Source organism: Nyctibius grandis, chromosome 21 (assembly GCF_013368605.1).
Source record: "Nyctibius grandis isolate bNycGra1 chromosome 21, bNycGra1.pri, whole genome shotgun sequence".
NCBI classification, from domain to species: Eukaryota; Metazoa; Chordata; class Aves; order Nyctibiiformes; family Nyctibiidae; genus Nyctibius; species Nyctibius grandis.
The window spans coordinates 3,316,371-3,344,287 of record NC_090678.1 but is presented as its reverse complement, the minus strand read 5'-3'; the positions used below and the strand labels follow the sequence as shown (position 1 = coordinate 3,344,287).

The 27,917-nt window shown below is 42.8% G+C and overlaps 2 protein-coding genes across 4 annotated transcripts in view; both read right to left on the bottom strand.

Annotated features, from left to right (window-relative positions):
* Positions 1–6,939, bottom strand: part of EDEM3 (ER degradation enhancing alpha-mannosidase like protein 3) — a 31,262-nt gene extending 24,323 nt beyond the window's left edge. For all 3 annotated transcript variants that reach the window (XR_011049604.1, XM_068416976.1, XM_068416977.1), the window contains exons 1-3: positions 6,728–6,939; positions 4,439–4,484; positions 381–481 (exon numbers count right to left, since the gene is read on the bottom strand). Coding sequence is in view for 2 of the 3 variants with exons in the window: in XM_068416976.1 (XP_068273077.1) it covers positions 381–481; positions 4,439–4,484; positions 6,728–6,894 (314 nt within the window). In the remaining variant the exon portion in view is untranslated. The remainder of the gene's footprint in view (positions 1–380; positions 482–4,438; positions 4,485–6,727) is intronic.
* A 642-nt stretch (positions 6,940–7,581) lies between these two features.
* The window catches only part of NIBAN1 (niban apoptosis regulator 1), a 72,025-nt gene continuing 51,689 nt past the window's right edge, over positions 7,582–27,917 (bottom strand). Inside the window, exons 6-14 of the mRNA XM_068416835.1 lie at positions 27,031–27,146; positions 21,106–21,210; positions 20,849–21,011; positions 19,686–19,873; positions 19,268–19,429; positions 15,844–15,954; positions 15,142–15,249; positions 13,181–13,292; positions 7,582–12,056 (exon numbers count right to left, since the gene is read on the bottom strand). Of these exons, the coding sequence (XP_068272936.1) occupies positions 10,348–12,056; positions 13,181–13,292; positions 15,142–15,249; positions 15,844–15,954; positions 19,268–19,429; positions 19,686–19,873; positions 20,849–21,011; positions 21,106–21,210; positions 27,031–27,146 (2,774 nt within the window). The 3' untranslated portion in view covers positions 7,582–10,347. The remainder of the gene's footprint in view (positions 12,057–13,180; positions 13,293–15,141; positions 15,250–15,843; positions 15,955–19,267; positions 19,430–19,685; positions 19,874–20,848; positions 21,012–21,105; positions 21,211–27,030; positions 27,147–27,917) is intronic.

Genomic DNA, 27,917 nt, shown 5'->3' with positions numbered 1-27,917 from the left:
CAGCTCACGCCTGGAAGGCTTTCCTATGGAAAACACTTGGAGAATGATTTAAAAAAGACTATGTTTGGATCTCACTCACTGGCCAGTTCTCTTTTTCTGATTAAGATACAGTTTCACATCAGTTAACATCATGGGAGGAAATAATAAAAGTATTTCTGCCTAACTTGCAAGAAGTTCACAGTTAGAGCTTTCTTCCCAATAGCTTCCCCCCAACCCCCATAAGAGAACTTATGAGGCAAATCATGGATTTGTCTGCACCCACAGAATCTTTTTCAACAAGTGTGCAGACATGTCAACTGAAGAAAGAAGTTTTATGGGCTGCAAATTGTCCTTAGAATCCCAGATGTTTACATGAGACAGTAACCATTTCAAACACTAACTTTCCCAAGGCATCATCCACATCCCCTCGACTTGGTTCCTGACCCCGTACTCGTCCACGACAAGTTAAAGGCATGAGTTCATCAGCTGGATACGCATGCTCCTGTAGGGAAACAAAACAAGGGAGTACGTTATAAATGTCACAGCCATTTCAGCAAATCCTCAGAGCCCATTAAAAGGAAACCCAACTACCCTGTACTTCAGAAAAACTGCATGACAGTCACAGAATCACAGAATCTTTGAGGTGGGAAGGGACCTCGAGAGGTCATCTTGTCCACCCCCCCTACTCAAGCAGGGCCACCCAGACCCAGTTGCCCAGGACCACATCCAGACAACTTTTGAGCATCTTCAGGGAAGGAGACTCCACAAACTCTATGGGCAACCTGTGTCACTACTCAAGTCACCTCCACAGTAAAAAAGTGTTTCCTGATGTTCAGAGGGAATCTCCTGTGTTTCAGTTTGTGTCCTTTGCCTCTGGTCCTGTCACTGGGCACCACTGAGAAGAGCCAGGCTCCATCTTCTTCACAGCCTTCCTTCAGGTATTTATATACATTGGTAAGATCCCCCCGAGCCTTCTCTTCTCAGGGCTGAACAGCTCCAGCTCTCTCAGCCTTTCCTCACAGGAAAGATGCTCCAGTCCCTTCACCATCTTTGTAGCCCTTCGTTGGACTCCGTCCAGTATGTCTATATCTCTCTTGTACTGAGGAACTGGAGACAATACTCCAGGTGTGGTCTCACCAGTGCTGAGTAGAGGGGAAGGATCCCCTCCCTCAACCTGCTGGCAATGCTTTACCTAAAGCAGCCCAGGACACCGTTAGCTGCCTTCGCCGCAAGGACACGTTGCTGGCTCATGGTCAACTTGGTGTCCACCAGGACCCCCAAGTCCTTTGCTGCAAAGCTGCTTTCCAGCTGCGTGGCTGGAAATGAGTGAACAGAGCAACAGGACCTCTTTCTCCTTCGCTCCGTCTCTAACCTCCCTGAGAAGCCTGGAACAACTAATGCCACATCAAAAAAAAACCCCCACCAATTAACTCGAATAGTTAATTGCGAGTTTTCTGCAACAAAGTACATATGACACTTCCTATAATGCTCCTTAGGTAGAAGTTATAATCTCAAAGATTAGTTTAAGACCTTAAACTAATCCAGGCACTATCAAGTGACTGATATTTCATGCAGAAATTAGTAGGAATTAAGACTCCAAAGTCACTTGGGAAACATTTCCAAATGAACATAAGTGACTCAGGGTCACAGCCAGTGACAGATAAGAGAACTCACCTAGAAGGTAAAATAATAAATTGGTAAATCACTACACAAGGCATAACAAAAGATAGCATTAGCAAAAAAGCTTACCAAGACTAAGCCTTCTACAAATATAACTTTTTTTTTTTTTAAGAGATACATTGTTAAACTTTTTTGGGAAAGCAAAGGTTACTTTCCATATTTCTAGCAAAAGCACTCTGCGAAGCAAGCTGTGTTGTAATATTATTTCTCGTCAGTCAGGCAGAAATAACAGGAGTGGCACCACTGCCTAAGTCAAGCACACTGAATAAAATGCCTGTTCCTATTCCCTCTCAAGTCAATGCAAGTTTTGGAGGTTTAAACTACCACCAAAATGGGATAGCAAATGAAACAGGCTCAAATTTGAAATTCATCATTGTGCAGTAGGAGAGGTTTACTGAAAATTCTCACAGTGGCTACTGACATTAAGAAAGGTGAATCTTAAATATATCTAATTTCATCAAACGTGCATGAAGTTGCCTCTCCATTAGAAGCCCAATACAAGTGGTTTAGGATGAAGCTTCTCTCTTTTGATTCCACCAGGAAACTGGCTCTCCAATATTACTTTTAGTGGAGAACTAACATGTGGCAGGATAAAAAACGTCCAATTACTGCACTGAAACTGCAAGTAAACACATTCAGAGTGTTTCCAAATATACAGTACAAAAAATAATCCATACTCAAACGTGAAAGAGCGAGGAAAAGAAGGAACATTCTTCTATAAATAAACAGCTCTTACAGCAACTTCTTTTGAAACTGATGGTTTGTTTCCCTGTCTACCACCCTCCCAAGCATTTTGGGCTTTCCATGACTCTTTGTTCTCCTCAAGTTGAACTACAAAAGCCAGAATCTAGATCATTTTAATACGGCTCAGATGTTCATGGATATCTGTGCAAAGTATTCAGAAAAACAGATTAAAGAAGTACATGACAAAAGCAACGACAAAACTAAGACCTCTGGGTTAAATTATGGAGAAAAAAAGGGGATAAAAATTCTGGAGAAAATGGACTTTCAGTCTTACAAAATCATAAGGAACCAGAAGCATTTTGAAAAATAAAAGTTCACTTATACTCTATCTAGAGCAGGAAAGACTGCAGGGTCAAGTGATTCCCCACCTTGTAACTTCTCCCTTTTCAAGCAACCTCAAAGGAAGGTAGCAAGACCCACTGAATATAAAACATGGCACAAAAGTTAGAATAAAGATACTTCTGGAAAATATTATACAACTGGAGCTCAGCAGGCACTCTGGAATTTCCACACATTCTGATTGAACAGTTGATCATATTTCCCACTGTCAGGACTGTAAATTCAGGGCAGCACAGTACTTGAATAATGAAAAAAGACACAATGCTACTAGTGCTGTAAATCAAGAAATACCTACTGGCCTCAACTGACCGACATTTTCACGTATTCTTTCTGACAGTCAAGAAGAAAGAACTCTGATTATTAGAAATATTGTTGAAGGACTGAAAAAAACCAGCAGCTTTTTACTCAAAGCTCCTGTTAACAACTGAAAAAAAGACACAAGGGAGTCTCGCCCTTTTCAGTCTTCTGGCTACGCAAGTCTAAAACGCATATTAATAGAAACAGAAAATCAAAACTTTTCAGGTGGCTGTTTCAAAAGCAGCTACAAAAATACTTAATTTTCCTGCTGTCAAAATCAAGCCTGACACCCTAATCTTTTCTTCAACTTTAAACAAGCAAGTCGTATTTCTCTGTTTGTTTAGTGCTCCAGCATACGTGGCAACTAAATATCCGTTGGGCTTCAAAGTTTCCAGGATAACTGAAGTCATTCTTCTCTTTCATCCAGTATTTTCTTGCTTCAGATGTAGCAAGACACCTACCAGTTTCCAATTTATCCCGCAACAAACAGCAGGAGCACAGATCCTTGCTACTGGCATATCATTTTTTATCCAATTTTGCCAAACATGGAACAGGTTTTACTTCAGAATGCCACGGGAAAACCCAAGCCAAGTGTTTTCAATGGTCCCAAGTAACTAATTATCACCAAAAAGACTGATGTTTGTTAAACTGCTAGGATGTTAAAAGCAAGAGCTAATATGAAAAAGAAAAACTGCACCCACTTTGAAAACACTCTTGCTTGGCTTTCTATCCATTAATTCTATAACTCTCATGTACTGTATAAATTTGTAATTCACGAGCTTTTAATCTTGTATTACATATTAAAGCGTTAAACCACAATACAGAAACCAGGACATGTGGCGAGATATTGTCAAGAGACAGCGGTTTGTCCTGCAGGAACTGTCGGAACTGAAAAGAGAGAGGTTTCTGCAACAGCCACAAAGAACGTTCAAGAAGATTGTGAAGGTCAGCTCAGTAAGAATGCATCTTTTATATTTATCTTATTCACATTTACAGTTTCTCCTCAGAAGTGTATTACTTACAGTATATTTGAAAGTAATTACTACTTGAGGAAAGTCACTCTAAGCAATTCTTTATTCTTAAACATATCTAAACTAAGCTAATTATTTCAAGGTGGATTAGAGTGCAGAATGGCTCACGTATGCAGAACATGAAGACACCTGCACAGAAAATCACAAGTCATATTAAAAGAAACCACCCTCCTGATACTGCTCGTCCCGAAAGTAACATTTGTTCATTTCTTTTTAAAGGCTATACAGGTGCATTTATTAATTTTAGCTTTGTATTTGCCCCTACCTCCCTGCTGTTTCTCTAGAATGTCATGTACTGTAGGTTGTTTTCTCTCCCAGGTCAGCAATAACATCTCAAAAAAAATTACACAAACAGGTATTTTACTTACCATATAATTGCTATACGCGTGATCAAACATTTCTAGCACTTGGTTTCTACGAAAGAAAAAAAGAAAAAGCATTAGAGGTCTGCCTCACAGTGGCCTTTAACACACCATCTCAGAACAGGAAATGTGCTACACGTTAATATCTGAATATCAGTTACAGAACCTCTAATGTACTCAAGTAAATGAAATATGGCATAATAATTTTTCCTAATTCGGCTACTTCTGCTCCCTGCAGAAAGGAAAGACTATTTCTTCACCTAATATGAAATTAAGTATTTAGGGATCTCTGTCAACCTCCCATGCTTCTCCTGGAATCACTGTAGATGTCACCAACACTTTAAAGCTACAGACGGGACACATTCCACGCTCAGCAAAAACCAGCAAATAGAATTATGTTCTGCTTCTAATCACCAATACTAAAACGAACCGACACAGCATAAATTCCTGCCCGTGATTCAGAAAAGGACCATACGTTATGATGTACACCTCTTCCTTGCACTAGAAGTCTTGGCAAGCAAATACTAAAGCAAACCCTTGTAGGTTCTGAAGAGCCCTGGTCCTGAAGATTGCAGCCAGGGGTTGTGTGTAATTATGGGTAAAGGTGATACATTTATTTTACATGTTTGAAAAGCAGTCACGGTGAGAAACGCTGCTGTACGAAGAAGGACTGGGTTTTTTTGAGAGACAGCACTACTTCCAACTGTTCCTAACTGTTTTACTGAGGAGCCCTGCAAGGCAAAAGAGCACGCTAATGTCTAAGCTACCATCAACATAATTCACAATCTCTGCTGATAAGACTGAACATAGACACAAGAACACCACAATTATATTGTAAATATCTGATTTAATTCAGTGACTTGGGAATTTAAAAAGTAGTTTTAACTCATCAAATGCATTAAGTCATCAAAAGCGCAGAGTATGATGCTTTTTTCAGGTACTTCACAGGCTACATCCAGTCTGCAGTTCTGGGACCTGCTGCAGCAGACAAAACCCCAGGGTCTGGCACACAAAGCATACGACACTGCTCAGAGATGTCGCATACAGAAACCTTCTTATAACTTCTATTTCTTTACATGCAACTTACATTTACAGGATATTTTCTGAAGGAATTCCTGTGACGACATGATCTTGTCATTAAACAACTACACAGACTACCTGCCCCCAGACACAAACCGTGGCGAGGATTCCTTGCATATGTCTGGGGCATCGGATGATACGGCGAGCGCAAGTTATGAATGCAAAAAATTTTAAAACTATCAGTGAATAAAGGTTAAACTCCTTATGCAGACACATGAAGAAAACATATAAAACATTACATACTCAAAGTACCCCGAGAGCCCAAGATGAAAAACCCCAGTAACTATAAACATCATCAGAGTTAACATCAACTTATATCTAATGATTAGTAACCGTGAAAGTCTCTGCTGTTTGTCCAGCAGACTTTTTGCATCATTATTCCCTGCAACTGATCAGTAGGTGGGAAGAGGCTGATGATGAAACTGCCCCAGCAATGAGGGGCATCATGACACACTCCTTTACATGTTTGTCTAAAAAATCCGACTCCATGCAGTGCAATACATTGCCACCTATATGGTAATGTTTATCCTTCAACTCAAAACTGTATTAAAAGAGAATTAGCTTCTTACATGTACGTGCATGGGGGACTAAAGTAGTTTACCTGATATACAGGAACTAGACACGAATACAGGTAAACATGTACCTTTTTTATGACTCCCAAACACTCACGTGTTCCAGAGGCGCAGCCATAACCAGACCAGCTGACTACGGATTTAGATTTACCTTTGATCACCTTTACCCACAATCACACACAACCCCTGGCTGCAATCTTCAAGACTGGGGTTCCCAAGCGTAGGGCAGAAGGGTTTGATCCCACACGAAACAGATGCCTGTGCCAAACAGCCGTGGCGACCTGACCCGAAATACCAGCCCGGCTCCGGCATCCACACCTCAAACAGCGACGGGAGACCGATGCCACGCATCGCCTCAAGCCTTCAGGGGGAAGAAGCGAGGGACAGGAGAGACGTTCCCGGAGCGCTGCCGGCCGAGGGGCACACCAGCACCCGTCGAGCCCACCCCAAGCCCGGGCGCAGCGCAGATCCCCCTGCCCCAGCACGGCGCGGGGCCGCCGGTGCACCGCAAAGCCACGGCGGGCGGCGGGCTCGGCCCAGGCCCCGCTGGCCTCCGCCCCGGCGGGCCCGAGGGCGACCCGGCACCGCCACCGTTCCCCGCCCCCCCTCCACTCCCAGCCCAGCCCGCCGCGGCGGCGCTCACCCCAACCGGCGCTTCTCCTCCTTGCTGATGGCCCCGGCGCCCGGGGCGGCCGCCAGCACGGAGGAGGCGGAGAGCAGGCCAAGGGCCAGGAGCTTCCACGGCCTCCTCCAGCGAGGCCCTCGGTCGCCGCCGCCGCCGCCCCTCTGGCAGCTCGCAGCTCCGCTCATGGCCGCGGCCGCCTGCCCGCTGCCGCTAGGCCCGGCTTCGGCTCCGTCCCCGGCCCATCCCGCCCGCTGCCCGCCCCTCGCGGCACGGCGGCCGCGGCTCCCAGCGCAGGCGGAAGGGCCCGGCCCGGCCCCTCCGCTTTCCTGTGGCGTAGCCAAGGAAACCGCCACTTCCGGGTCCCCCCCGCCCGCACCGCCGCGCCGGGCCAATAGGAACGAGGGGCAGGGGAGCGCCGCGAGGCGGGAGGGCGCGCGGGCCACGTGACGGCGGCGGCACGCCGACGTGGACAGCGGGAGGGGCGGGGGGAGCGCGGGGCGCAGGCGCGGTGGCGCCGGACTACAACTCCCGGCATGCACCGGGGCGCCCGGCCCACGCCGCGCCGCGCCGCACCGCGGGGGGGCGGGCGGGAGCCCGCCGGGATCTGGAGTCCACCCTCCCTGAGGGGAGCGGCGGCGGGCGGGTGCTGCCGGGGCCTGGCTCTGGCTGTGGAGCTCCAAAGGGAGCCCCGTGGCCGGGGAGAGGGCAGGGAGAGCGTCCCCTTCGTTCCCCCTCCGGCTGTGGAGCCCCAACGGGAGCTCCTTGGTCGCGGAGAGGGCAGGGAGAGCGTTCCCTTCCCTCCCCCTCCGGCAGCCGCCTGAAGCGCGTTGTTTTAATGCAAAAACACACACGCAAACGGCTTCCCAGCGATGGAAGGGAAGAGCTGCTTTTATTTTCATGACAAGCGTTTTTACAAAGTTATAAGCAAGATACAAAGTGTTTCATGTCCTGTCCTTTAAAACTGGCAACCCCATGAAATACAACAGCGGTAACATCCCCCCGGCCCGCTCCCCTCACGGCACCAACCCTCCGGGCACTGAAAGGCGATTTATTACTGTTCCCAGTTTGCAAGAGAAATAATTCATTCCAGCGTTGGACATTCCAAGAAAGTCAAAAAAATCACTGAACGGGTGGATTATTATTATTTTTGATCAGTGGTCCAACGTAACCTTGCAGATTGCTGACCTCTAAATTGCTGTCACCTTGACCCAAATCTGGTTAAAGGCAAGAAAAATGCTACTCTCTCTCCATTTGCAAACATCTGAATGTACATAAAACGTCCACAACAGCAAAAAATCAAACCCCTAGCCACAAGGAACTTCAATTTAAATTGTAGAACAAGGCGATGTACAAGCTAAATCTTCCCTATTCTTTCCCGTCCTACTTGTGAAAAACATGCTGAGCATCTGTATTCAACAACTTAATTCTTTAGTATTACGGGAAACTATTACCCAGATCTAAGGCTGTCATAGAAATAACTCAAAACGACTATCATGGCAATGTTTCTGCTAAATACTTTCTGTACAGATATTATCTAATTCGTATTAGTCGTAAACAGCTTTTGTAGGAGACTGGAGCCTTTTTCGCAGCCAGTAACCATCACTGTCTCACTAGTCGTCTTTCACGCAAAACACTATATTAAAAACTTAATGTCCCCTATTTTTAGCACGGCTAAAAGAGACTGCTGCTGCTTAACTGTAAAGCACACGTTATAAATTGGAAGTCATTTAACGTTCAGTACCAATTAGAAATAACTAATGTTTTGTAAAAGAAAAAAAAAAGAGTATCTGACAGTGAAACAACTAATGATTCGTAAAAAGAAAAAGTAGCTGACAGTGAAATAACTAATGATTTGTAAAAAAATGGGCTGACAGTGGTTTGTGTGTTTACAAATTAGTATTTTTGCATGAAATATAAGGAGGAAACGAGTCAAAGTACTTATGCAAGGAAAACATCTGTGACCTTGATGTTTTTATACCACAGTATGGCTTCTGGAATAAATAGAAGTTGCATTTATTTTACAATAGTGACGTTGCGGTTGGTCCAGTTGCTCAACAACGTTCCTTACTTATGCAGTAATATTTGCCTGTTTCTCTAGTGTCAATTCTCTGTTAGTATTATAGCATATTTTGATAGCATTAAATAATAGACTTTACACAGTTTGTTAAAGTTAAATGCCAACAAGCATTATGCTCTCGGGACTTTGTTATTTCTTCCCATGTCTTTATGGGCGTAAATCCTGCACTCCTTACTGTGTTTATCATTAATCTTTGCTGTCCTGCACTGTATTATATTTATTCAGAAACAGTCTGAAGCACCAAGCCAAATTTTTAAGGTGCCTTAAACTGACTTGATCCCTAAAGCCCAATTCATTAAAATACTATTTTTCATTTCCAAGCTTTTCTGTGCACAGTCTGTAAATTGTGCATGCAAATAATACATATAATCAACTTTGTGCATAGATTGTGATTTGATACGGATGATAATATGCCGGCTATGAAAGCAATAGGTCTCATTTTAATAACTGCTTTTGAAATGTGATTCTGCCCTCCAAATTCAAAGTATGTGTGAATAACCCTTGGCTCCTTTTTGCATCTGTATTAAAAATTATATGCAATGATGATGATATTTCACAATGACTGTAATTTATTATATAGTTTATGCACCTAAAAAGGCCTACAAAACTGGGTAACTCTAACTTAAGTCAGTAAGAATGGGAGTGGCAGGACTCTTAATAGTCTGTATTAATAAGTGAATACATTTTATGGTGGGAAGTAAAACAGAAAGATGCTGCCTAATGGTTATAGTTATTGTAAACATTCTCATCTTTCCCTTCCATAAAATAAAACAAAATAAAATAGCCATAAAGTGCTCTGGAAGGCTAAATAACCCAGAAGTGCAGAGTGGGACTGAGAAACCTGCTCCCATATTTTCCCCATTTTAAATAGAGCAATAAGAGAAAAAAAAAAATCAGAACACTTGCTTGTCTTTAATGTCCGTCAAAACTTCAAAATAATTACGTGATCAGTTTGCAGAGTTTGCACAGAGCGTGGCTTTTGAGCAACCTACTAAATTGACTATTTGGTTCTGTTTAACTACTACAAGTTTTATTTATTTCCCGTATACTGCATGCAAATACTAGAAGCATCCTTGAATAGCAATGTATGTACCAGCCACCTAAGAATCCTAGCAGTACTTGTCAAATCCATGCATTTAAAAATCATGAGCTACTCCCTTGCTAAAACACCTAGGAACAGTTAGGTTGTTAAAATAACTTCATGGTCGGGGGTGAGTTGCTTTTGAAGTGGTCACATTTTCAGACTTTTTCTATAACCATAAAAGGTAGCAAATTTGAAGTGAAAGATGAGGTTCCCCAACAGTAACCTGGTTTTAAACAGTGAGGGCTTTAACTGACAAGAAACCCATCACCCATCACCCAACCTGGTTTTAAACAGTGAGGGCTCTAACCGACAAGAAACCCATCACCCATCGCTCAGGAAGGGCTCCGTGCTAAAACTGCAAGAGCTGGTGATCCCACAACAAAGCCCATTTCCTCTAGCCCCAACCCACGTGAAGTATTCACAATTAGGGATTACCGGAGTAAATAAATCCTGCACGGCTGGGCTGAACAATGCTGCTTACTCTTCAGAGTTTTGCTGTGCACAACTATCTTCTCTGTTGTCTTCTGTGAAAGTATCTTTTACTTCTGTGCTTTTTATTTCTGCGTGTGAAGATGATTCATCTTCTGGCTTCCCTTCACCCTCACCAGGCTCCGCATCTCCTGTCACCTCTACAGCACTAACCTCGCCCTGCTCTGGCACCAAAGAAACTGGCACGTCTGGCAGTCCTGTTCTTGGGTTTTCTGTATCCAAAATGGGCACTTGCGTTGTGTCTGCATTTTCAGCAGGATCATGAAAAAAGCTCTCAGTCCCGACCTCCACCGGGATGGCATGGCTATTCCCTGCTCCTCCTTCCTCCCCATCTAATCTTTTGCCTTCAGACAGATGTTCAGTGTGTTCCTCTGGCTGCAATCTATCACTCCCGCAGCTTCCCACACCTGTGTACCAAACGCTTTGCTTGATCTCCACCTCTGCCTTTGCCTCCTGAGGCATAACGGAGCTTTCCACCAGCCATTCTGCTTGTGCCATATTGCAGGCCCCCTTGGACATATTCACTAAATTCGTACCATCTGTCCCCAAACTAGATGAAGATGGTTGGTCCTCCTTGAACTCCATGCATTCTGCTGCACCTTTATTCAGCATCGTCTGGCTCACTTCAATTTCTGCTGCAGCCGCTTTGCTCAACTCATCGTTCCCTCTATTGTGCTCCTGCAGCTTTAATATCTCACCTTCACAAATCTCCTTTATGCTCTCAGCTGGAGTATCTGCTGGTATCTCAACTGTTACCATCAGCAAACTCCTTATCTCATTCACGTCATCAGGGGATTTACAACTCTTTTCTTCTGACTGGCTTTCTTTTTCAGGATTATCCCCAAACCCTCCTTTCCTTGTGTTTTCATCCTGGGAAATAACCCTTGTCTCAGTACTTGCTCCTTGGTCACTGCTTTCTTTTTTACTATCTTCTTCAAACCCTGTTCCTACTGCAGTTTCACTCTGAGATAATTCTTCCATAATTTCTTTTTCTACCTTGATTTTCTTTTCAGCATTCCCTAAAATCTCTGCTTCTGCTACATTATCACGTGGGGACGTCAGCTTTATCTCAGCAACTTCTTCCTGTGCTTTGCTTTCTTTCTCAGTGCCACCGACAAACACAGCATCCATTGCCAGCTGACTCTCAGAAGTTACCTCTTCCTTCACTGCTCCTTCATGTACCTCAAGCTCTTTTTTAGGGCTGGCTCCAAAATCTTTCACTGCAGTTTCAGTCCCAGGAGCTACTTTTTCCTCCACAGCTTCTTGTTGTGTCTTAAGCTCTTTCTCAGTGTTCATTACACACTCTGCTTTCACCGTGTCTTCGTTCTCCAAAGCGCTTCTTTCCTCTGCAACTTCTTGTTTTGAAAGGGACTCTTGTTTTTCACCGATGTCTGTAACAACCACCTCTTCACTTTTGCTTGCCGTATTAACAGAAACAACTGCCTCTTTGTCTGACGACTTTCTATCCTCAGCATCCTTCTCCCAAGAAATTTTTTCCGTCACAACGAGCGTTTCGTCGCTTTGAGTTTCGGTGTCCGACACCGCTGCTCGGGTGGTGGAGGGCTTCTTCGCGGGAGTGGTTTGTGCTGATCCTGAAGGGGTCTTCAGGTCCGTTAAGCTGGACACGCTTTCACAGGGCAAATTCAAGTTATCTTCAAAGAGGTTGTGCTTCTTCATAATGGCAGCTTCTTTTATCACTAAATAAAACAGAAAGATCAAACTGTTTTGGAATGACAGAGGTACATTGAAGAAGGTGTGGTATTTTCACGAGTTTCTAATGTTGTACATTGTGATATTACAGACAACAGTAATTTTCAACTTGCTTTTAGTTTACATTTCTTTTCTGGGGGTGGGGATTTTATCTGTTTTGAATAACGAACTTCAATATTGACCTAAGCATTGCTGTAATAGAAAACTACCAGAGGACCTGCAATGCACAAAGGTAATATTTCAATGCAGAAGTATTTACACTGGATATATGAATAAAAGTGTGCTTGTTACATTAATTATTATACTGATATTTTTGAACAAAGAGAGTGCTAAAGAGGGTCTATTAAAACTTACTGTGCAATGTATACGGTTGTCTTTTTCTAGGGTATAGATACACAGACAGATCCAGAGAGGTACAAGTATTTTATAGATCTTTATACGCCATCAAGAATAGTTTAGTTTCCTGACACAAAAGCAGAGTGATCTGCAGGGACTGCTGCACTGGCATCAGTGAGACACCGGCACAGGTTGCCCAGAGAAGTCATGGATGCCCCCTCCCTGGCAGTGTTCAAGGCCAGACTGGATGAGACTTGGAGCAACCTGGTCTGGTGGAAGGTGTCCCTGCCCATGGCAGGGGTTGGAACTAGATGATCTTTAAGGTCCCTTCCAACCCAAACCATTCTATGATTCTGTGATTCTGTGATCTACTGGAAACTGCATCCAGCAGTATATTTCATTTGGGGAAATTCGGTTTTGCTGCCATTAGATATCTCCAAGTCTTTGCAAATAAGAGTGTAATTTCACTCCTTGGCCCGGGGAATCAAGATAAAATTAAGTTGGAATAATTATATTTTGTTAGAAACAGGCTTGTGCCAAGCTATCACTTGGAGTTTCCCAGGTTTAGTAAAGTTGCCCCATAATTCAGATTTTAGGGCTTGCCACACATCTTTAGTGAGCTAAATGAAAACATCGTAGCAGCGGAACCACCAGTCTTCGAGAAAGTGGGACCTGGGTCTGAAACAGCCAGGTTGGGATGCTGGGAAGCTCTGAAGCAAGAGCTCACTGGCCAACGGCCGAAATGTTCTTACTGTCACCTCAAGAATGTTCTCACCTTTCAGGGTTTCTTCAAGCAGTGTCTGATATAAAATCTCTTCATACACATTCTCTACTTGGATCACACTAGTGTAATCGGCAAAAATGAACTGCTCGTATTTCTGCAGCTCCTGTGCAGAGAAGAAAGGAACAGATATATAAAAATGAGAGATTCTGAGACTCCTGCTTCAACAGAGAACCTTGGAGGTGCCATCTAGCAGGTCTTGCAATGCTCCTTGCTGGCTCTTGAGATGAACTATGTCAACTATGACTAAACGAACTATGTACATTCACAATTTATTATGCATTTATCAAACAGTATTGCACTACAATTACATTTCAAAGCACTATAGGTCATTGCCATCTGCACTACAACAAACAATTCTGAAGTAAATAGCTGGTGAGGAAATGCCTCGCTCACTGTTTGTCCAAGAAGGCAAATCCACGGTGATCACGGGAGATACATTGTTTGGTTTTGTTTTCCTAATAGGTGTGTAACGTTTTTAGCTTACTGATTTATACGCAATAGGCTGTCTAGACAATAATTGAGTCATTATCACTAACCAGCTGCTTGGTGGTCTATAAAAAGTAAATTAAGTGATCTCTGCCCACTTCTGGAAGAGGTGCCTACATACAAACACCTGGAGGTTTTCAAGTAAAAGGTCGACTGGCCAGAGCATGTCAACTGTGCCACACATTTGCTTCTAGAGCTGGTTGCTCGTTTCTGCAGAGGCACAAACACAAAAGGCTTGTGGGAAATTAAACAGAAAGGGCTTGTGGCAAGTTTGCACCACCACTGCTGCCTCTGTCCTGTATGACAGAGGCGTGATGTGGGACTCCACCCTCTCTACATATATTCAAAGTGATGAAATACTTGCCCCTGTGCATAGACACCATGTCTTGAAGGCACTGCTGACGCTCTACAAAGAGACTATTATGTTGGGATAGTAAAGAAAGCAGAGTGACATACAGAAGAGAGGGATTTTAAATATATTTTTTGAAAGTTGTACATTTTAATAATCTACACTCAAAGACTCGCAAGCATAGCTTGGCAAAACACTTGGTTTTAAACTTGGTTTTGAAACAGACAAGCTGGAGGGCATCAGCAAGAGCAGCACACCATAGGTGAGAGCTTACAGCCTCCGGGAACTGATGAACATGAAGGAAAACAAAAGGCCAGAGAGGCTGGGGTGGCTCAGGGCTGTCATCTTTCAGCAGGCACAGTGAAAATGCAAGAGGATACGCATGGGCTTCAAGAAGGATACAGTATTTATTTTGAGGCAAGGTGAACAGCATTCCAGCTGGCCCTGATGTAACCACACTGATAACATCTCCACGAAACTCTGGTAGCTGCATTTGCTGAGTACTGAGATACCTGTATGATTAAGGGCAACAGAGATCGTCTCGGTGTGTTTGTTTCCTGACTGTTGATACAATCACTTCCATTTAAGAACCACTGAAAGCAAGGGCACGGCCTGTCTGCTTGCTGCTCCTGCTGCCCAAGCAGGCGTTTGGCTTTGAAGGAGGTCATCAGCAGAAGCTGTGTATGGTCACAGCCCTGCCTCGGGGTGCTGCTGAAGAGAGAAGTGCCCTCTTCACGGACTGAATTTCAACCTGCAGCAGGGCTGCTGAACACAAGGACATGCTCATAACCTACAATCGTAGCTGTCAAGAGGAGTCCAGTTTGAGGGGACTTCAGATCTCTAGGGAAGAAATGAAATGGGGATGGGCAAAGGTCTGCAACTATCTTTAAGAAAACAAGCTGTATATACAGTTTCCCTCTTTCCTGAAATCTTCCCTTGTGCTCCACATCTACCTAATCCACAAACTGGCAAATCAAAGTGTCATTTGGCCGAGCAGGCAGCCAATTTGCATGACTTTCCGAGAGAAAACAGCTTTACAGAGCTGAGGATTTACTGCCAAGGCGTTAATCCTTCCCTGCCTTTTATTATTTATTTTTTTTTAATCACAGAAACCTACTGGTTTGCACGTTGAAGCCAGTGTCTTCTGCATTGTGGGCAAAGTAATCTGTACCAGTGCTTCTTGAAATATCTTCTTCCGGATAGTGCTGCTGTCATAATCATATTGCTGTCAAAACAGACAGAGAAACAAGCCCAAACGTGTTTGGGGTTATTAATCACTCACAGGAGGAACTGGTTCTTGTTATCCTGTAGCTGGTGACGGGTGAATCCCAAAGGATACCACATCACAGATGCACTCAGGGGTCTGAATTCCCATGCAGGTTATTCCAGCTTTTACAAAAATACTCTAAAAGCTGGTTTTCTGGGATCTCTTTCCCTTCATTTTTTTCGACCTAGGCTAGAAACAGCCCCCTGATTGCTCCCTCCAGGTTTTTCAGCACTGCCTTTTCCGAGAGTAACGAATTCTAGGGGCAGGCTAATTATAAACCTAATAAAAAATTTACCCTGATCCACAGCATCATCTCCAGCTGATTTAACTGCAGTTAAAAGGACTGCACATGTAAATACTTCTACAAGTGTCTGCCCAGAACTAGGTTTTACCCCCCAAAAGAGCAGGCTTGCTAAGTGCCACCAAATCAGTCTTTCCAGCTGGATGGTAAGAGATATCTACTTTCAAATACTGAGATAAATTTACACAGAATATATTCTCCATTTCTGAACCCAAGGTCTTCCCGTGCAAATGCTGCTACATCACGTTTACCTTCAGTACCCTCAGCTTGACTTTTTCCATGGTTGTCGCAACTTTCGCTGAGTCCGCCTGGCGACTTGGAGAGAACAACTGCTCAAAAGTATAAACTGCATTTTCCATCAGCTAAAAATAATAATTTAAAAAAATCTGTTAAAGATCAGTAACATAAAATGCCTACATACGTAAAGAAGCGTGATAAATGTAAGCGTTATCTTAAACTGTACTTTTGAGAATGTGAAATGGAGAAAGAATAATGGGCCTAAAATCAATAAATATTTCAAGTGCTTTAAATGATTGTGGAAGGGGAAGAAAAGCCTTGTTTAGTTTAGATCACAACACTCAGTTTTGGAATGGGAAACCAAAAAGAAGATTATCTAATGCAAGATAATAAGAAAATTAAACTACCTCAACTTCTATCATGAGTTTACAGGCAGGTCAATACTAGGAAGTCTGCTAATGTAACTAAACAAAGAGTTATATCAGCAAACTTACTCCGAGTAGATTCGTTTATATTGTCCAAAAATTTTCTGCTCTATTTCAGTTCTCTGAAGGCTAACATGCACAGAAATATTGCAATAAATACAGAAAATTAAGCCTTGGTGTCATTATTATGCTATTGTAGCTTTCTTATAGAGATTTAATTTCATGTCACCATCCAAACTGATGGTGAAAGACAAAAAGTAGAATCGATCATCTATGTATAAAGGCCATAGACAAAACTCATTATCCCTACGATTTCTGTTGACTCCTACCAGATTCTAATGGTCTTCATCATTAATACTGCCGATAATTTTTTTAAAAAGTAATTAATCAGTAGCTTTCCTTATATTACAAATAGTTAGCAGCAAGAATCATACAGAGTGCAATAATTTCTCACAGAATTATGTTAGGCTGGCATCTGCCATATTTTCAGGTTATCCAGAGATTCATTAAAAATCTTAAATCCCCCTACTCTGAAAAGGTATTTCAGAAAACCAGTTCTGCAAGCAGTTATTACATCTACTTAATGAGGTTTTGCCTTTTTTAGGTAAGAGTTTCCATTCAAATTTTACTATATTCTTATTGGAGAAGTACAGGGACATCCACAGAGAGGCTGTCCATAAGCTGGGTCTTCCTTTGCATCACATGGGACCATCCCAGTCAATATACAGAATCACAGAATCAATCAGGTTGGAAGAGCCCTCTGGGATCATCGAGTCCAACCATTGCCCTGACACCACCATGGCAACTAGACCATGGCACTAAGTGCCATGTCCAGTCTTTGCTTAAACCCCTCCAGAGATGGTGACTCCACCACCTCCCTGGGCAGCCCCTTCCAATGGCTAATGACCCTTGCTGAGAAGAAATGCTTCCTAATGTCCAACCTGACCCTCCCCTGGCAAAGCTTGAGGCTGTGTCCTCTTGTCCTATCGCTAGTTGCCTGGGAGAAGAGGCCGACTCCCACTTCACTACAACCTCCCTTCAGGTAGTTGTAGACTGCACTAAGGTCACCTCTGAGCCTCCTCTTCTCTGTCGATCAGCACCCCCAGGTCTCTTTCCACCGGGCCGCTCTCTAACCACTCTTCCCCCAGCCTGTAGCGCTGCGTGGGGTTGTTGTGGCCGAAGTCTATACACAGGCAGCCACATACTACAGAGGACTTCTTGTGGTTTGTAAATGAATAAGTACATACTTAGGGATAAGACATGCTTTTAATCCCTCCTTGGCTAGTAATATTTTAATGAAGGAAAATATGCTGTGACAAATGTTGAAGGCTGACTTTTATAACTGCCTTTGCAGATGCTGTAGGATCGGACTATACAGACTGTATGTAGAAATGGAAATGGAGAAGACGGAGGTTTGCTCGATTTGTGCGTGCGTCAGCAGGCTGTACAGCAAACGCTCACGCACTGCAAGCCCTCGGATGCAACAAAAAGGATTAGTGTAAAGTCTGAGGCTAATTAAAAGATGAACTATTCACTTCTTACTTCAATTTTCATTTGAAGCAAATCATAAATTGGCGTAGTTCTGGTGAAGTCACTAAAGCTGCTTTATTTATGCCAGTTGAGCACTGTGCTCCCAAATTTCCTAAAATTGGCCACTAGAGGATGCCAAGCTCCCAAGCCAAGGAATCCTGCTCCAGCCTCCACCCCAGCTAGAGTTAAGCCAAATGCTTCTTTTACTTTAAGACTACACGAGCATAGACATGTCGGACCTTACTTGTTAATAAAATAAATGTCCATGGACACAAAGTGAAGCTACTTACTATTTTTAAGAGAAAAATACCTTTTAAAGAGAGAGAAGCAATAACAGCATTTTTAGAACAACTTGTGCTCATATTTAACTTATTTATTGTGAATTTTGACTCATGTTCTGTTCAGGAAAAAAACCCACTTGGTTTGTATGGGATATATTTTCTCTCTACTTCTTTGTCTTGACTCATGGTCTTCACTTACTGAAAGCCATTTTATTTGGCAGCATTTTGGAATGGTGCCCCCTGAAAGACCCAGACATGAAATCAGAATTCTATTTCTGAATAATTCTTTGGCTGCTGATCATGGCTGTACTTAGAAGAGCTGCTTTTAGGAAAACCCTACCCCAGCACTATGCTAGAGACTCGCTTTCCATATTCATAACTCCCACTCCACAGGACTGGACCAGCTCCATTTCACAAGATTACTGACTAGATTATTGAGTTTCCCAAGTACGGATTAAAGTCACAGGACTCAACACAGAGCTACAAGGCCAAATCTGCCTTGTGATCTGGCAATCGAAAGAAGTCTACTGGCCAGCTCCTAATAGATTTCTGGCCAAGCATCCAGAAGAAATAAAAGCAAAGCAAAATTATAGCCTATACCAACACACGCTAGAGGGGAAAAAGAGGGGAAAAAGAGGTGGAGTTCATTTTTCATCTGAAATGATGTAGTCACTTCAACCATTCCCATAAGAAGTGAAGCTGATTAAAGCACCTACATGCAGCTACATCCTGAGACATCACCTGTGCCCAAGTAATTCCCAGTTTCTAACATTAATTGCCTTACTTTATATTAATGAGGAAATAAACTACCAAGGAGGAGACGTTCATTTTGGTAAAATATATTTAAGGGCCTTCCTGAAAAATCAACCCTTGAGAATGGAAATCAGGTAGATTTTAGCCACGCCATTAGTTACAAGCACAACATTCTCAGGTGCTGAGACACTGAGAATTCAGATGTTCAGGGGAAGAGATGATCCATTCAAAACTTTTGTGCCTTGCTGAAAGACTCACACACATGCAACCTCACAAATATAAATGCCAAACAGCTTCTAGCTGTGATTTTCTTAGGTTTTGTTGCCAGTACTTTGATTGAGAGATATTCTGGGACTCCTGCACAGCTTTTTATCAAGATTACTTTGAAGCAGATTAGAAGGACAAACCTAACCTGTTCTCCCAGGAGGAAAAACTAGATCTTACAGTACCTCTTGCATGAAGTTCTGTGTCCTCTGAATCACAAAATCAATGTGATAGACCTTGAAGCGACTCTTGAGGTCTTGAAGGAGCTCCTGGAGGAGGTTCACTTTCAGATAGCAGGGCTCCATTTTCACAGAGTTGAATGGCAGGTTCATAAGCTGATCCACGTTCTGCATTCCAAGGGAGGAAGAACAGGTTTCGAGAGAAAGAAACCAGAGGCGAATTTTTAATAGAGAATACAACAGTGGCCCTAAAACAATTTCTGATATCTACACTCTTGTTGCATAAATACCACAAGACTTTCTAAATGACAAAACCAAACGCTAACGTACTACCACCTGGGAAAGCAAACACTGCTGTCAGTCAAGTTCTGTCTCGAAGGTCCTTGTGATAATATCAAAGGCTCCAAATATATTTTTGTCTTACCTCCTTTAGCTTCGTGATATCATTTGTCTTCTGGAAGTCCTGGATGATTTCATTAACTTCTTTATCAAAAAGGGAGCGGACTTCAGTGAATCCAGAACTCACCGGACCCATGAGCTCCTCTAATATGGATGCGAGGAATGGCTGGATATTTTCTGTGCAGCACTTCTGGGCTGGCTCAGAAACAGTGGCTGGAGTGCCGGAAAATATAACGGTTGCATTTAGGCTACTAAGAGATATAGTGAAAAAAGTAATCTGATTTGCTTTACAATGAATTAAATGAGTCCATATTTTTCCCTGGAGTCACACCTCCACAGAGATGATGAGGGTGATGAAAGGAGAGTTTATAACTTTATGAGTGACAATGAAACATCTTTTCCCATGCCCCACCTAATCAAATGCAAGCAGCTTGGGGGCACTGTGAGAGCAGAGGGCAGCTCTAAGTACTGATACACACCGGGAGGTGTGCACAGAGTGTGGCCACGGTGACTCTGTAAGGAGGCATCCCAACTTGGTACTCTACAGTTCACTGAAAGCATCCTCGTCTGGTATGTGAGAATATCAACAGAACATCCTGAGTTCTATCAAAACAGCTCCTAAATTACCAGCGATTTCTTTATTTGCTAGCTTAAGCAACATCAACTAATGTTTTGCCTGCTTTTTACACACATTTTTGTATTCATAGCAAAATTACAATTACTTCACATTAGTTTAAAACCAGCTAAGAAGCACTTTGGTTTAAGTATTCTTTGGTAGCCGATGAATTTGTCACATGACCAGAACCTGGTTTTGTGGCACATTCCTAGCCATCAGGTCAAAACCACTACACTTTTAATTATGCTCATGTGACCTGTATCTTCACTATGTAAGACTGTTCAAGTGAAAAACAAAAGCAGAGTGAGAAACTCTTATCAGGATACTCAAAACCTGTCAGCTCTAGCTCCAACTGGAGAAGACCTGGCATTTTCACAGACACAGTGGCCACAGGTATCAGCTCCCATCAAAGGCAGCAGAGGCTCAAAGCATTTGTTTTCTGAAAATTAGTGTCTCCAGTTGGATTTTTCAAAACACATGAGGTTTTCAAAACAATGGCATCTGGTAATTTGAGCAACACAATGGGAAATATTAAAAAAATGGCTCCAAAACACAGATGTTCCTCCACTAACCTTTGATTTTTCCAGCTAAGAAGTTCTTGGAGTTCAGAATCTGATCCATGTCTGAGCGAATGGTTCCTTCAAGAGTTTTTGCAAAATCTCTGCATTCTTCTTTCAAGGTACTTAATCCTTCTGACACCTGCTGTTGGACTAAGCCATAAGTTTCTTCTACGATCTAGATCCAAATTAAATTAAGAAGGATAGTTGAGAATCAGCACACATGGACAACTGCTATGAGAAACAACTACCCTGCAAATATCAGTACTTACACCAAACCAGGCCCGCTTCCTATCATTTCTCTTGCCTTTCATTTTAGGCAGGATCATCGTCTGAAGGTTAGGCAGGAGTTCCTCCATCACAAGGTTGCTCAGGATCTGTATGGTCAGAAGATTAAAATGACATGTTCACACACTGTTGTTCATCTGAAAACTGAGGACGCGTATCACAGAGTGATGTGCAAACACGGGCAACCTCAAATACACAATGGCTCAGCTATCTCAGGTTGCCAGGAGGACTGGATTTAAAATATTAGGTATGCCTGAGGGAAGCTCCATGCATTTCATCTGAAGCATTGTTCACTGAAAGACTTTGAGAGACCATGCAACAATTGACAACAGATGAACTAAGATGCCCGTTAAAATTTACTGCATGCTGTTAGGAAATTGCCATGTGCAAATCAATGGAGCTAAAATGATGGATATCAACTGAGCAACCGGATCAAAAACATTTGAAAAGTTGGTTTGCTGACTGCTGCTTCCCCAAACTGACCTTGTTCTGGGATGCTCATTCCCTCCCAGAGGAGGTATCATTATGGAGAAACTGTCCTAAAGAGTCATCAGACAAAGGATGCTTCTAATAGCAAGATAATTGGCCAAAAAAAGAAATATATGACTGCACCAATGTGGATCTCTAGCTCTTTTTCAGATGAGCACCAACTTCACAATTCAAACAAGAAAAGAAGGAGATCCCAGGAAAAACAGGACATAGGACAGAAATGGAATCCAGAAATGTGGCTAATCTGTGATTCAAATAATTCTACTCTGATTTTTTTTTTCATAAATGTGCAACATGATCCAAAAGATTCATTAGCTCCAGTCTAATCCTGAGGCAAAAGGGATAAAATAAATAGCTGTTGGAGTTTGTGAAAAACTTCTCAAGCAATTACTTTTGTCAGTAAAAGACAACTATGCTGGTCTAAAACCAGTAAAACTTCCACATTGTAGAATTCACATTCGTTAAAGTCTCCTCCCAACACCTGCAGATTCTTGAACAAAAAATTTGTAAAATATATATCCTAAGAAGATATTCTGTGACAAAGGTGCACAGCAGAAAGGCAGGGGAAAGAAAAGTGCCCAAGGGACTTCTACACATCAAGCGTTCATGATGGAATGTAGGAAAACTGAGGAAAAGGTATAATTGCCCCATTTTTTGATTATTTCTGTAAGTATATTGTCGGTCTATCATGACTGTACTTTTCTAAATTGACACTGAGTGCTCTTCTCCCTCAAGAACGTTTTCACTTTGAAACAGGGTTCAGTTGTTGTAGAAAAGATGCATCACCCTCTCTGATCCCAGCATCTAACTGGCAATTCGGTCTTGCAGATGGTTCCACTTAGAAAGAAAAGACATCGGACTGGGAATACAGATGATACCAATTTGGGGGAGTGGTCAATATGCTGGCAAGCAAGGCTGCTATTCAGAGGGACCTAGATGGACCGGAGAAACGGGTGGACAAAAACCTCATGAAGTTCAGCAAAAGCAAATGCACAGTCCAACATCTGGGATGGAACAATCCCGTGCACCAGTATAGGCTGGCAACAACTGGCTGGAAAGCAGTTTTGCAGAAAAGGACTTGGGCTTCCTGGTGGACAAGAAATTCCGCATGGGCCTGCAGGGTGCCCTTGCAGCAAGAGGCAACAGCAGGTCAAGGGAGGAGAACGTTCCTCTGTATTCAGCACTTGTCAGACCTCAACTGGAGCAGTGTCCAGTTTTGGGCTCCCCAGTACAAGACAGATCTTAACACTCTGGAGAGAGTCCAGCAGAGGCCACCAAGATGGTCATGGGATGGAGCACATGACACGTGAGGAGAGGTGGAGGGAACTGGGTTTGCTCAGCCTTAAGATGCTAAGGCTCAGGGGAGACCTTATTGCTGTCTACAACTACATAATGGAGGATGTTGGGCAGACAGAGCCAGACTTTTCTTGGAAATGCACAGGGAAAGGAAGAAGGCAATGGCTACAAGTAGCAACAAGGGAAATAATAATCAAGTATTAAGAAATATTTTTCACCATGAGGGCAGTCATGGGAACGTCACACAATCTCCAACCTTGGATATCTTCAGAACTCAACTGCACAAAGCCCCTAAAGTTGGCTCTGCTTTGAGTGGGGGACTGGGCCAGATAACCTCCAGAGATCCCCTTTTAACTACATTATTCTCTGGTTCTATGGTTCTTTTGATAGCGTAACCCAACTCTGTACAGAAGCAGCATCAAAGTTTCATTTCTTCGATACTGAAAGAATGAAACTGTGTGAGATGGATTCCTGGTTTCCTTCACTGGCACCCATTCCAGTAATTTTCTCCAGAATCACCCACTCTGTCAGGCTTCGCACCTCCTCTGCCTAGATTTGAACTAGAACTTTCTTGCCCGTCACACTCAGATGCACCAAGCTGGCAACAAATACACAGAGTTACAGGCACAGATCTGGTTCTGAGAGTCTAGGCTTTCCTCTCCTTTTTTTTTTTATTTATGGACACCATATCTGTGGCCTGAGAAAGCTGCAAGACCTCTCTTCCTCCTGCACTTTCCTCTTGCTGTTGGCCAACAAGGCAAACTATGCAAGCAGAGGGGAGCAGTTCATCATGGGACCTGCCCTGTTTCTATTTCTTTGTGAACTCAGGTCTCTGAACACATTTCCTATGGAGGCATCTATCACTGCTGGGGATATATGCCGGATTCTTGAATTTCTCTACTTAAAGTGTCTCGATTTTGTACTAAAGACTTCAGTCATTACTCATCCTCATGATTCAGAAGAGGGAGGGACATCTTTTATTTCTAGACATGTTAATTTTCTGTTCATAGATCTTGCCCAGGTATGTTTGTACTGGCCCACAGTTACAGATGTACAGCTGCCAATTTATGATGACAGAGGCAATACTCCTGTGCATGTGCTATACAGAACAGCACATAACCCTTTCATCAAGGCCTTTTATCTGTCCCGACTGTACAGCATATACGAGCTTGTCCACAGCCTCTTGAAAGCTTTGAAGTGCAGTGGATATCCTGCAAATCACAGAGAGACATAGTAACCCTTTAAAAAAGCAGACAAAACACATCTTAAGGTTGTGTACAGTTCTCATTTAGTCTGGGTAAAGGATTACTAGCTTGCTCAATAGTTTCAGTAAAGTCTCACAAAGTACGTAGTCCTCCTTCCCCTCCAGTGGGCCTTGAAGAGAGTTTTTGCTACGTTTTTGCTCTTTTCCTTGCTCCAACAACAGCCCAGCACAGTCCTCACTCAAGGATCACCGCCCTGATGCACCCAGCCGCTGGCTGAGCCAATACAGGGTGCAAAAACACCGCTCAGCTTTACATTTCCATCGTGCCAGTGCTTTTTCCTTGTGCCATTTCATTCGTGCCAATGCTTCCTGATGTTCAACCTCACGTATTACAGCTGCCCGAGCGGGTTTGAGGCACGGTAGGGAAATGGCTGGAATTTTGACAGAAAAAATAAGTAAGAAAGGGCTCTGACTGCATGCCACGTAGTGGAAAACACAGTACCTCCTGGGCATAAGACAGCCCCTACAGAAATGTAACATATGATACCCTACTTCATAATATACCTCTAACAGACCTATAATATGCAAAACCCCATTATTGTTGTTTCATACAACTTAAGTACTTCTAGATGATGCCACAGCACCACTCAATTTCAGCTATGCTGACTCAAATGCCTGTCAAAACCAACTGACTAATTCAGGTTTTAAACTAACGAGTCACTTAAAAAATCTCATGAATAACCCAAACTGGAGCACCACAGACCAAATAATAAATGTGACAACGGATCAAACATATTCTGAAGAATCTGAGCTCTCTGGAAACACTTTCAGGACTGCTGGATTGGCTCTAGATTTCTGGACTGAAAGGTGCACTATAGGGGTTTGGGGGTTTTTAATCCTGTATTCAGCTATCCTTGATTTACCGATATGTTATTTCTACATTCATGTAGTGCTGATCAGTGGAGTTATTCTAGTATAAATTGGTGTGTTGTAGTGGCTGTAAGGAAAAATCCCTTTTGTCTCACTATGTGGCTGTACTGTTGCTTATAACGAGCGTTGTCAAAAATTTCCTGGTTTTCACCCTGTATTTCAGCACTTACCTACAGAAACACCATCTACAATTGAATTTGTCCTTTGTTAGTAACATAACATTAAAAATGAAAAAGGAAACAAAAACAAAACCAGGAAAAGGAATTTTTACAACACCAAAAAAATTTAGGTGGTCTTCAGCAGAGTGACTGGGTACTTGCTAATATTGCATCCATGCTGCAGTACCTAGGCAGAAGTGCGTGAGCTAATGCTGCGGAGACTCTGTCATCACAAATGAATGTCAAGGAGTATATTTATTGGCATTCTGCAGAGATTTTTACAGCAACAAATTGTAGCTTGCTTGTTCCAAACCATTCACTTAGCTTGGACATTTGCCTAAAATAATGATTATATTTGGTCAAAGCAGGCATGAGAACACACTATACTTACAGAATGAATTATTACTAAGAAGATAATAGCAGAACTAGTCTGGATGTCTTCTGATTACAGTTCTCTTGAAGTATATGGGTTATGAGTAAGGAGTTGGCAAGCAATAGGAAAAATAAAACATAAAATGAAAGTAGCACTATAAGAGCTCCATAACTTGAGGGAGGAGGGGAGAAGAGAAAAACCCTCACTCCCCCCACTGGAAGGATGGAACTCCTTGTATTGAGGAATTCATTAACATATTTTAGCACGAAACTTCAACCCCTGACATGATGGCACTGGGAAAGACACTGTTTATAGATTGTTCTCCAGTTTCCACATTTTTCAGCATTTCCAAGGTAGACTTCTCCTAAAAGAATAATCTGGTTCCTTAAAACAAAACCCTGAATCGCAAACTCTCCATCAGGCTTTTTTCCATTTTCCCAAAGGGAGGCCAGATTTCATCAAGGAAAACACCCAGCAGCTGGTACTGAAGTAAGTATTTGTTGCTGAGTGTTCAGTGCTTTGGAAAAAAATTATAAATCGGGGACCAAATAATGTCTCAATTGCACTAAAATACATCTGGAGTGATGCCAGAGGGATCAGTGGAGTTACTTCAGCTACCATTGGTGCTCCAAAGCTGCTCACTCAGGTGCCTAAAGATGGACCCGGACCCCGAGTTTAGCATCTCATTTCTGAAGAACTGAAGTACACAAAATTTTTGGCGTTTAAGTGTGAGTGTTACTGTGCAAGACTCTCTTTCAGAAGTCTGGCACAAGAAGTAGGTCTACTAGTTTATCTGCTCAGGATTAAAAGCTTCATTCCCAAAGAAAAGGGAAAAGCAAAATGACAAGATTCTCCAAAATTTATGTTTAGCTGCTGTTCTGGTCTTCTCTGGTGGCATCTGGAGGCATTAGAGGACAAGCAACAGCAAACTGTTGTGTTTAGTAACACAGGTAATGGCAACACAAGAAAAAAGTATCTCTTATCTGTCATGAATAGGTAGAAATAGCCATCATGAAAAAAAAACGTGGGTTCCAAGTTTGGTGTGTGTTGCTTTTGGTCTCACTGATTTACCAAAACTATAAACACTGCAAATGTGGTAGGGAGATGATAGCAAATGCTTGTTCTAGACACAGCGTTTATTCACCAAGTGACCCCATGGCATGAAATTAAAGTTGATGTATCAGCCTTTTGTGGAAATGTGGCCATCCCTACATTCCAGCACAACACAACAACTTCTGTTCACAGCACACTTTCTTTCATGTTCTAGTAAAAAACTCACAATGAGATTTATTCAAGAAGAAATATCACATATCAGAGGTATTTTGAAATATTGGGTATTTCTACCTATTTGATTTTCTTCTTAAAAATACCATTGTCTTCCCAGGAGGTTTTACGACCTTCACTGTCCTCAGAGCTGCCAGATCCAAAGCCAAGAAAAAGCAGGAAGATATTCTTTTACCTCTTTTTCATTGCCGGTTATCATCTCCCACGTCCCATAGTGGCCTTTCTCCTGCCGGAAGAACTGAATGGCTTCTAAGAACGCCTCGACTTCATATGTGGTCTGCTTGAGAAAATCTATAGAAAACAAAAAGTAACACAAAGGATTTACCCATAAATAACCTTTAAAAAAATAACCATCCTTTTTCGATCCGTTTCCCTGTTCCATGTGCATCTAGCAGTAATATTTTTAAATCATTTACTAAACCTGAATGGCTGAAGACCTTGGGCTTTCATTAAGATTTAGAAGCGCAATGTTGAACTATTCCATTGCACATATGAACTATCATCACAAGCCATCCCATCTAAGTTGATAAGTTGGAGACCAGCGTAGGGGAAAGGGACGCGGGGGTCCTAGTGGACAACAGGATGACCATGAGCCAGCAGTGTGCCCTTGTGGCCAAGAAGGCCAATGGCCTCCTGGGGTGTATTAGAAGGGGTGTGGTTAGCAGGTCAAGAGAGGTTCTCCTCCCCCTCTACTCTGCCCTGGTGAGGCCGCATCTGGAATATTGTGTCCAGTTCTGGGCCCCTCAGTTCAAGAAGGACAGGGAACTGCTAGAGAGAGTCCAGCGCAGAGCCACGAAGGTGATTAAGGGGGTGGAACATCTCCCTTATGAGGAGAGGCTGAGGGAGCTGGGTCTCTTTAGCTTGGAGAAGAGGAGACTGAGGGGTGACCTCATTAATGTTTATGAATATGTAAAGGGCAAGTGTCAAGAGGATGGAGCCAGGCTCTTCTCAGTGACATCCCTTGACAGGACAAGAGGCAATAGGTGCAAGCTGGAACACAGGAGGTTCCACTTAAATATGAGGAAAAACTTCTTTATGGTGAGGGTGACCGAACACTGGCAC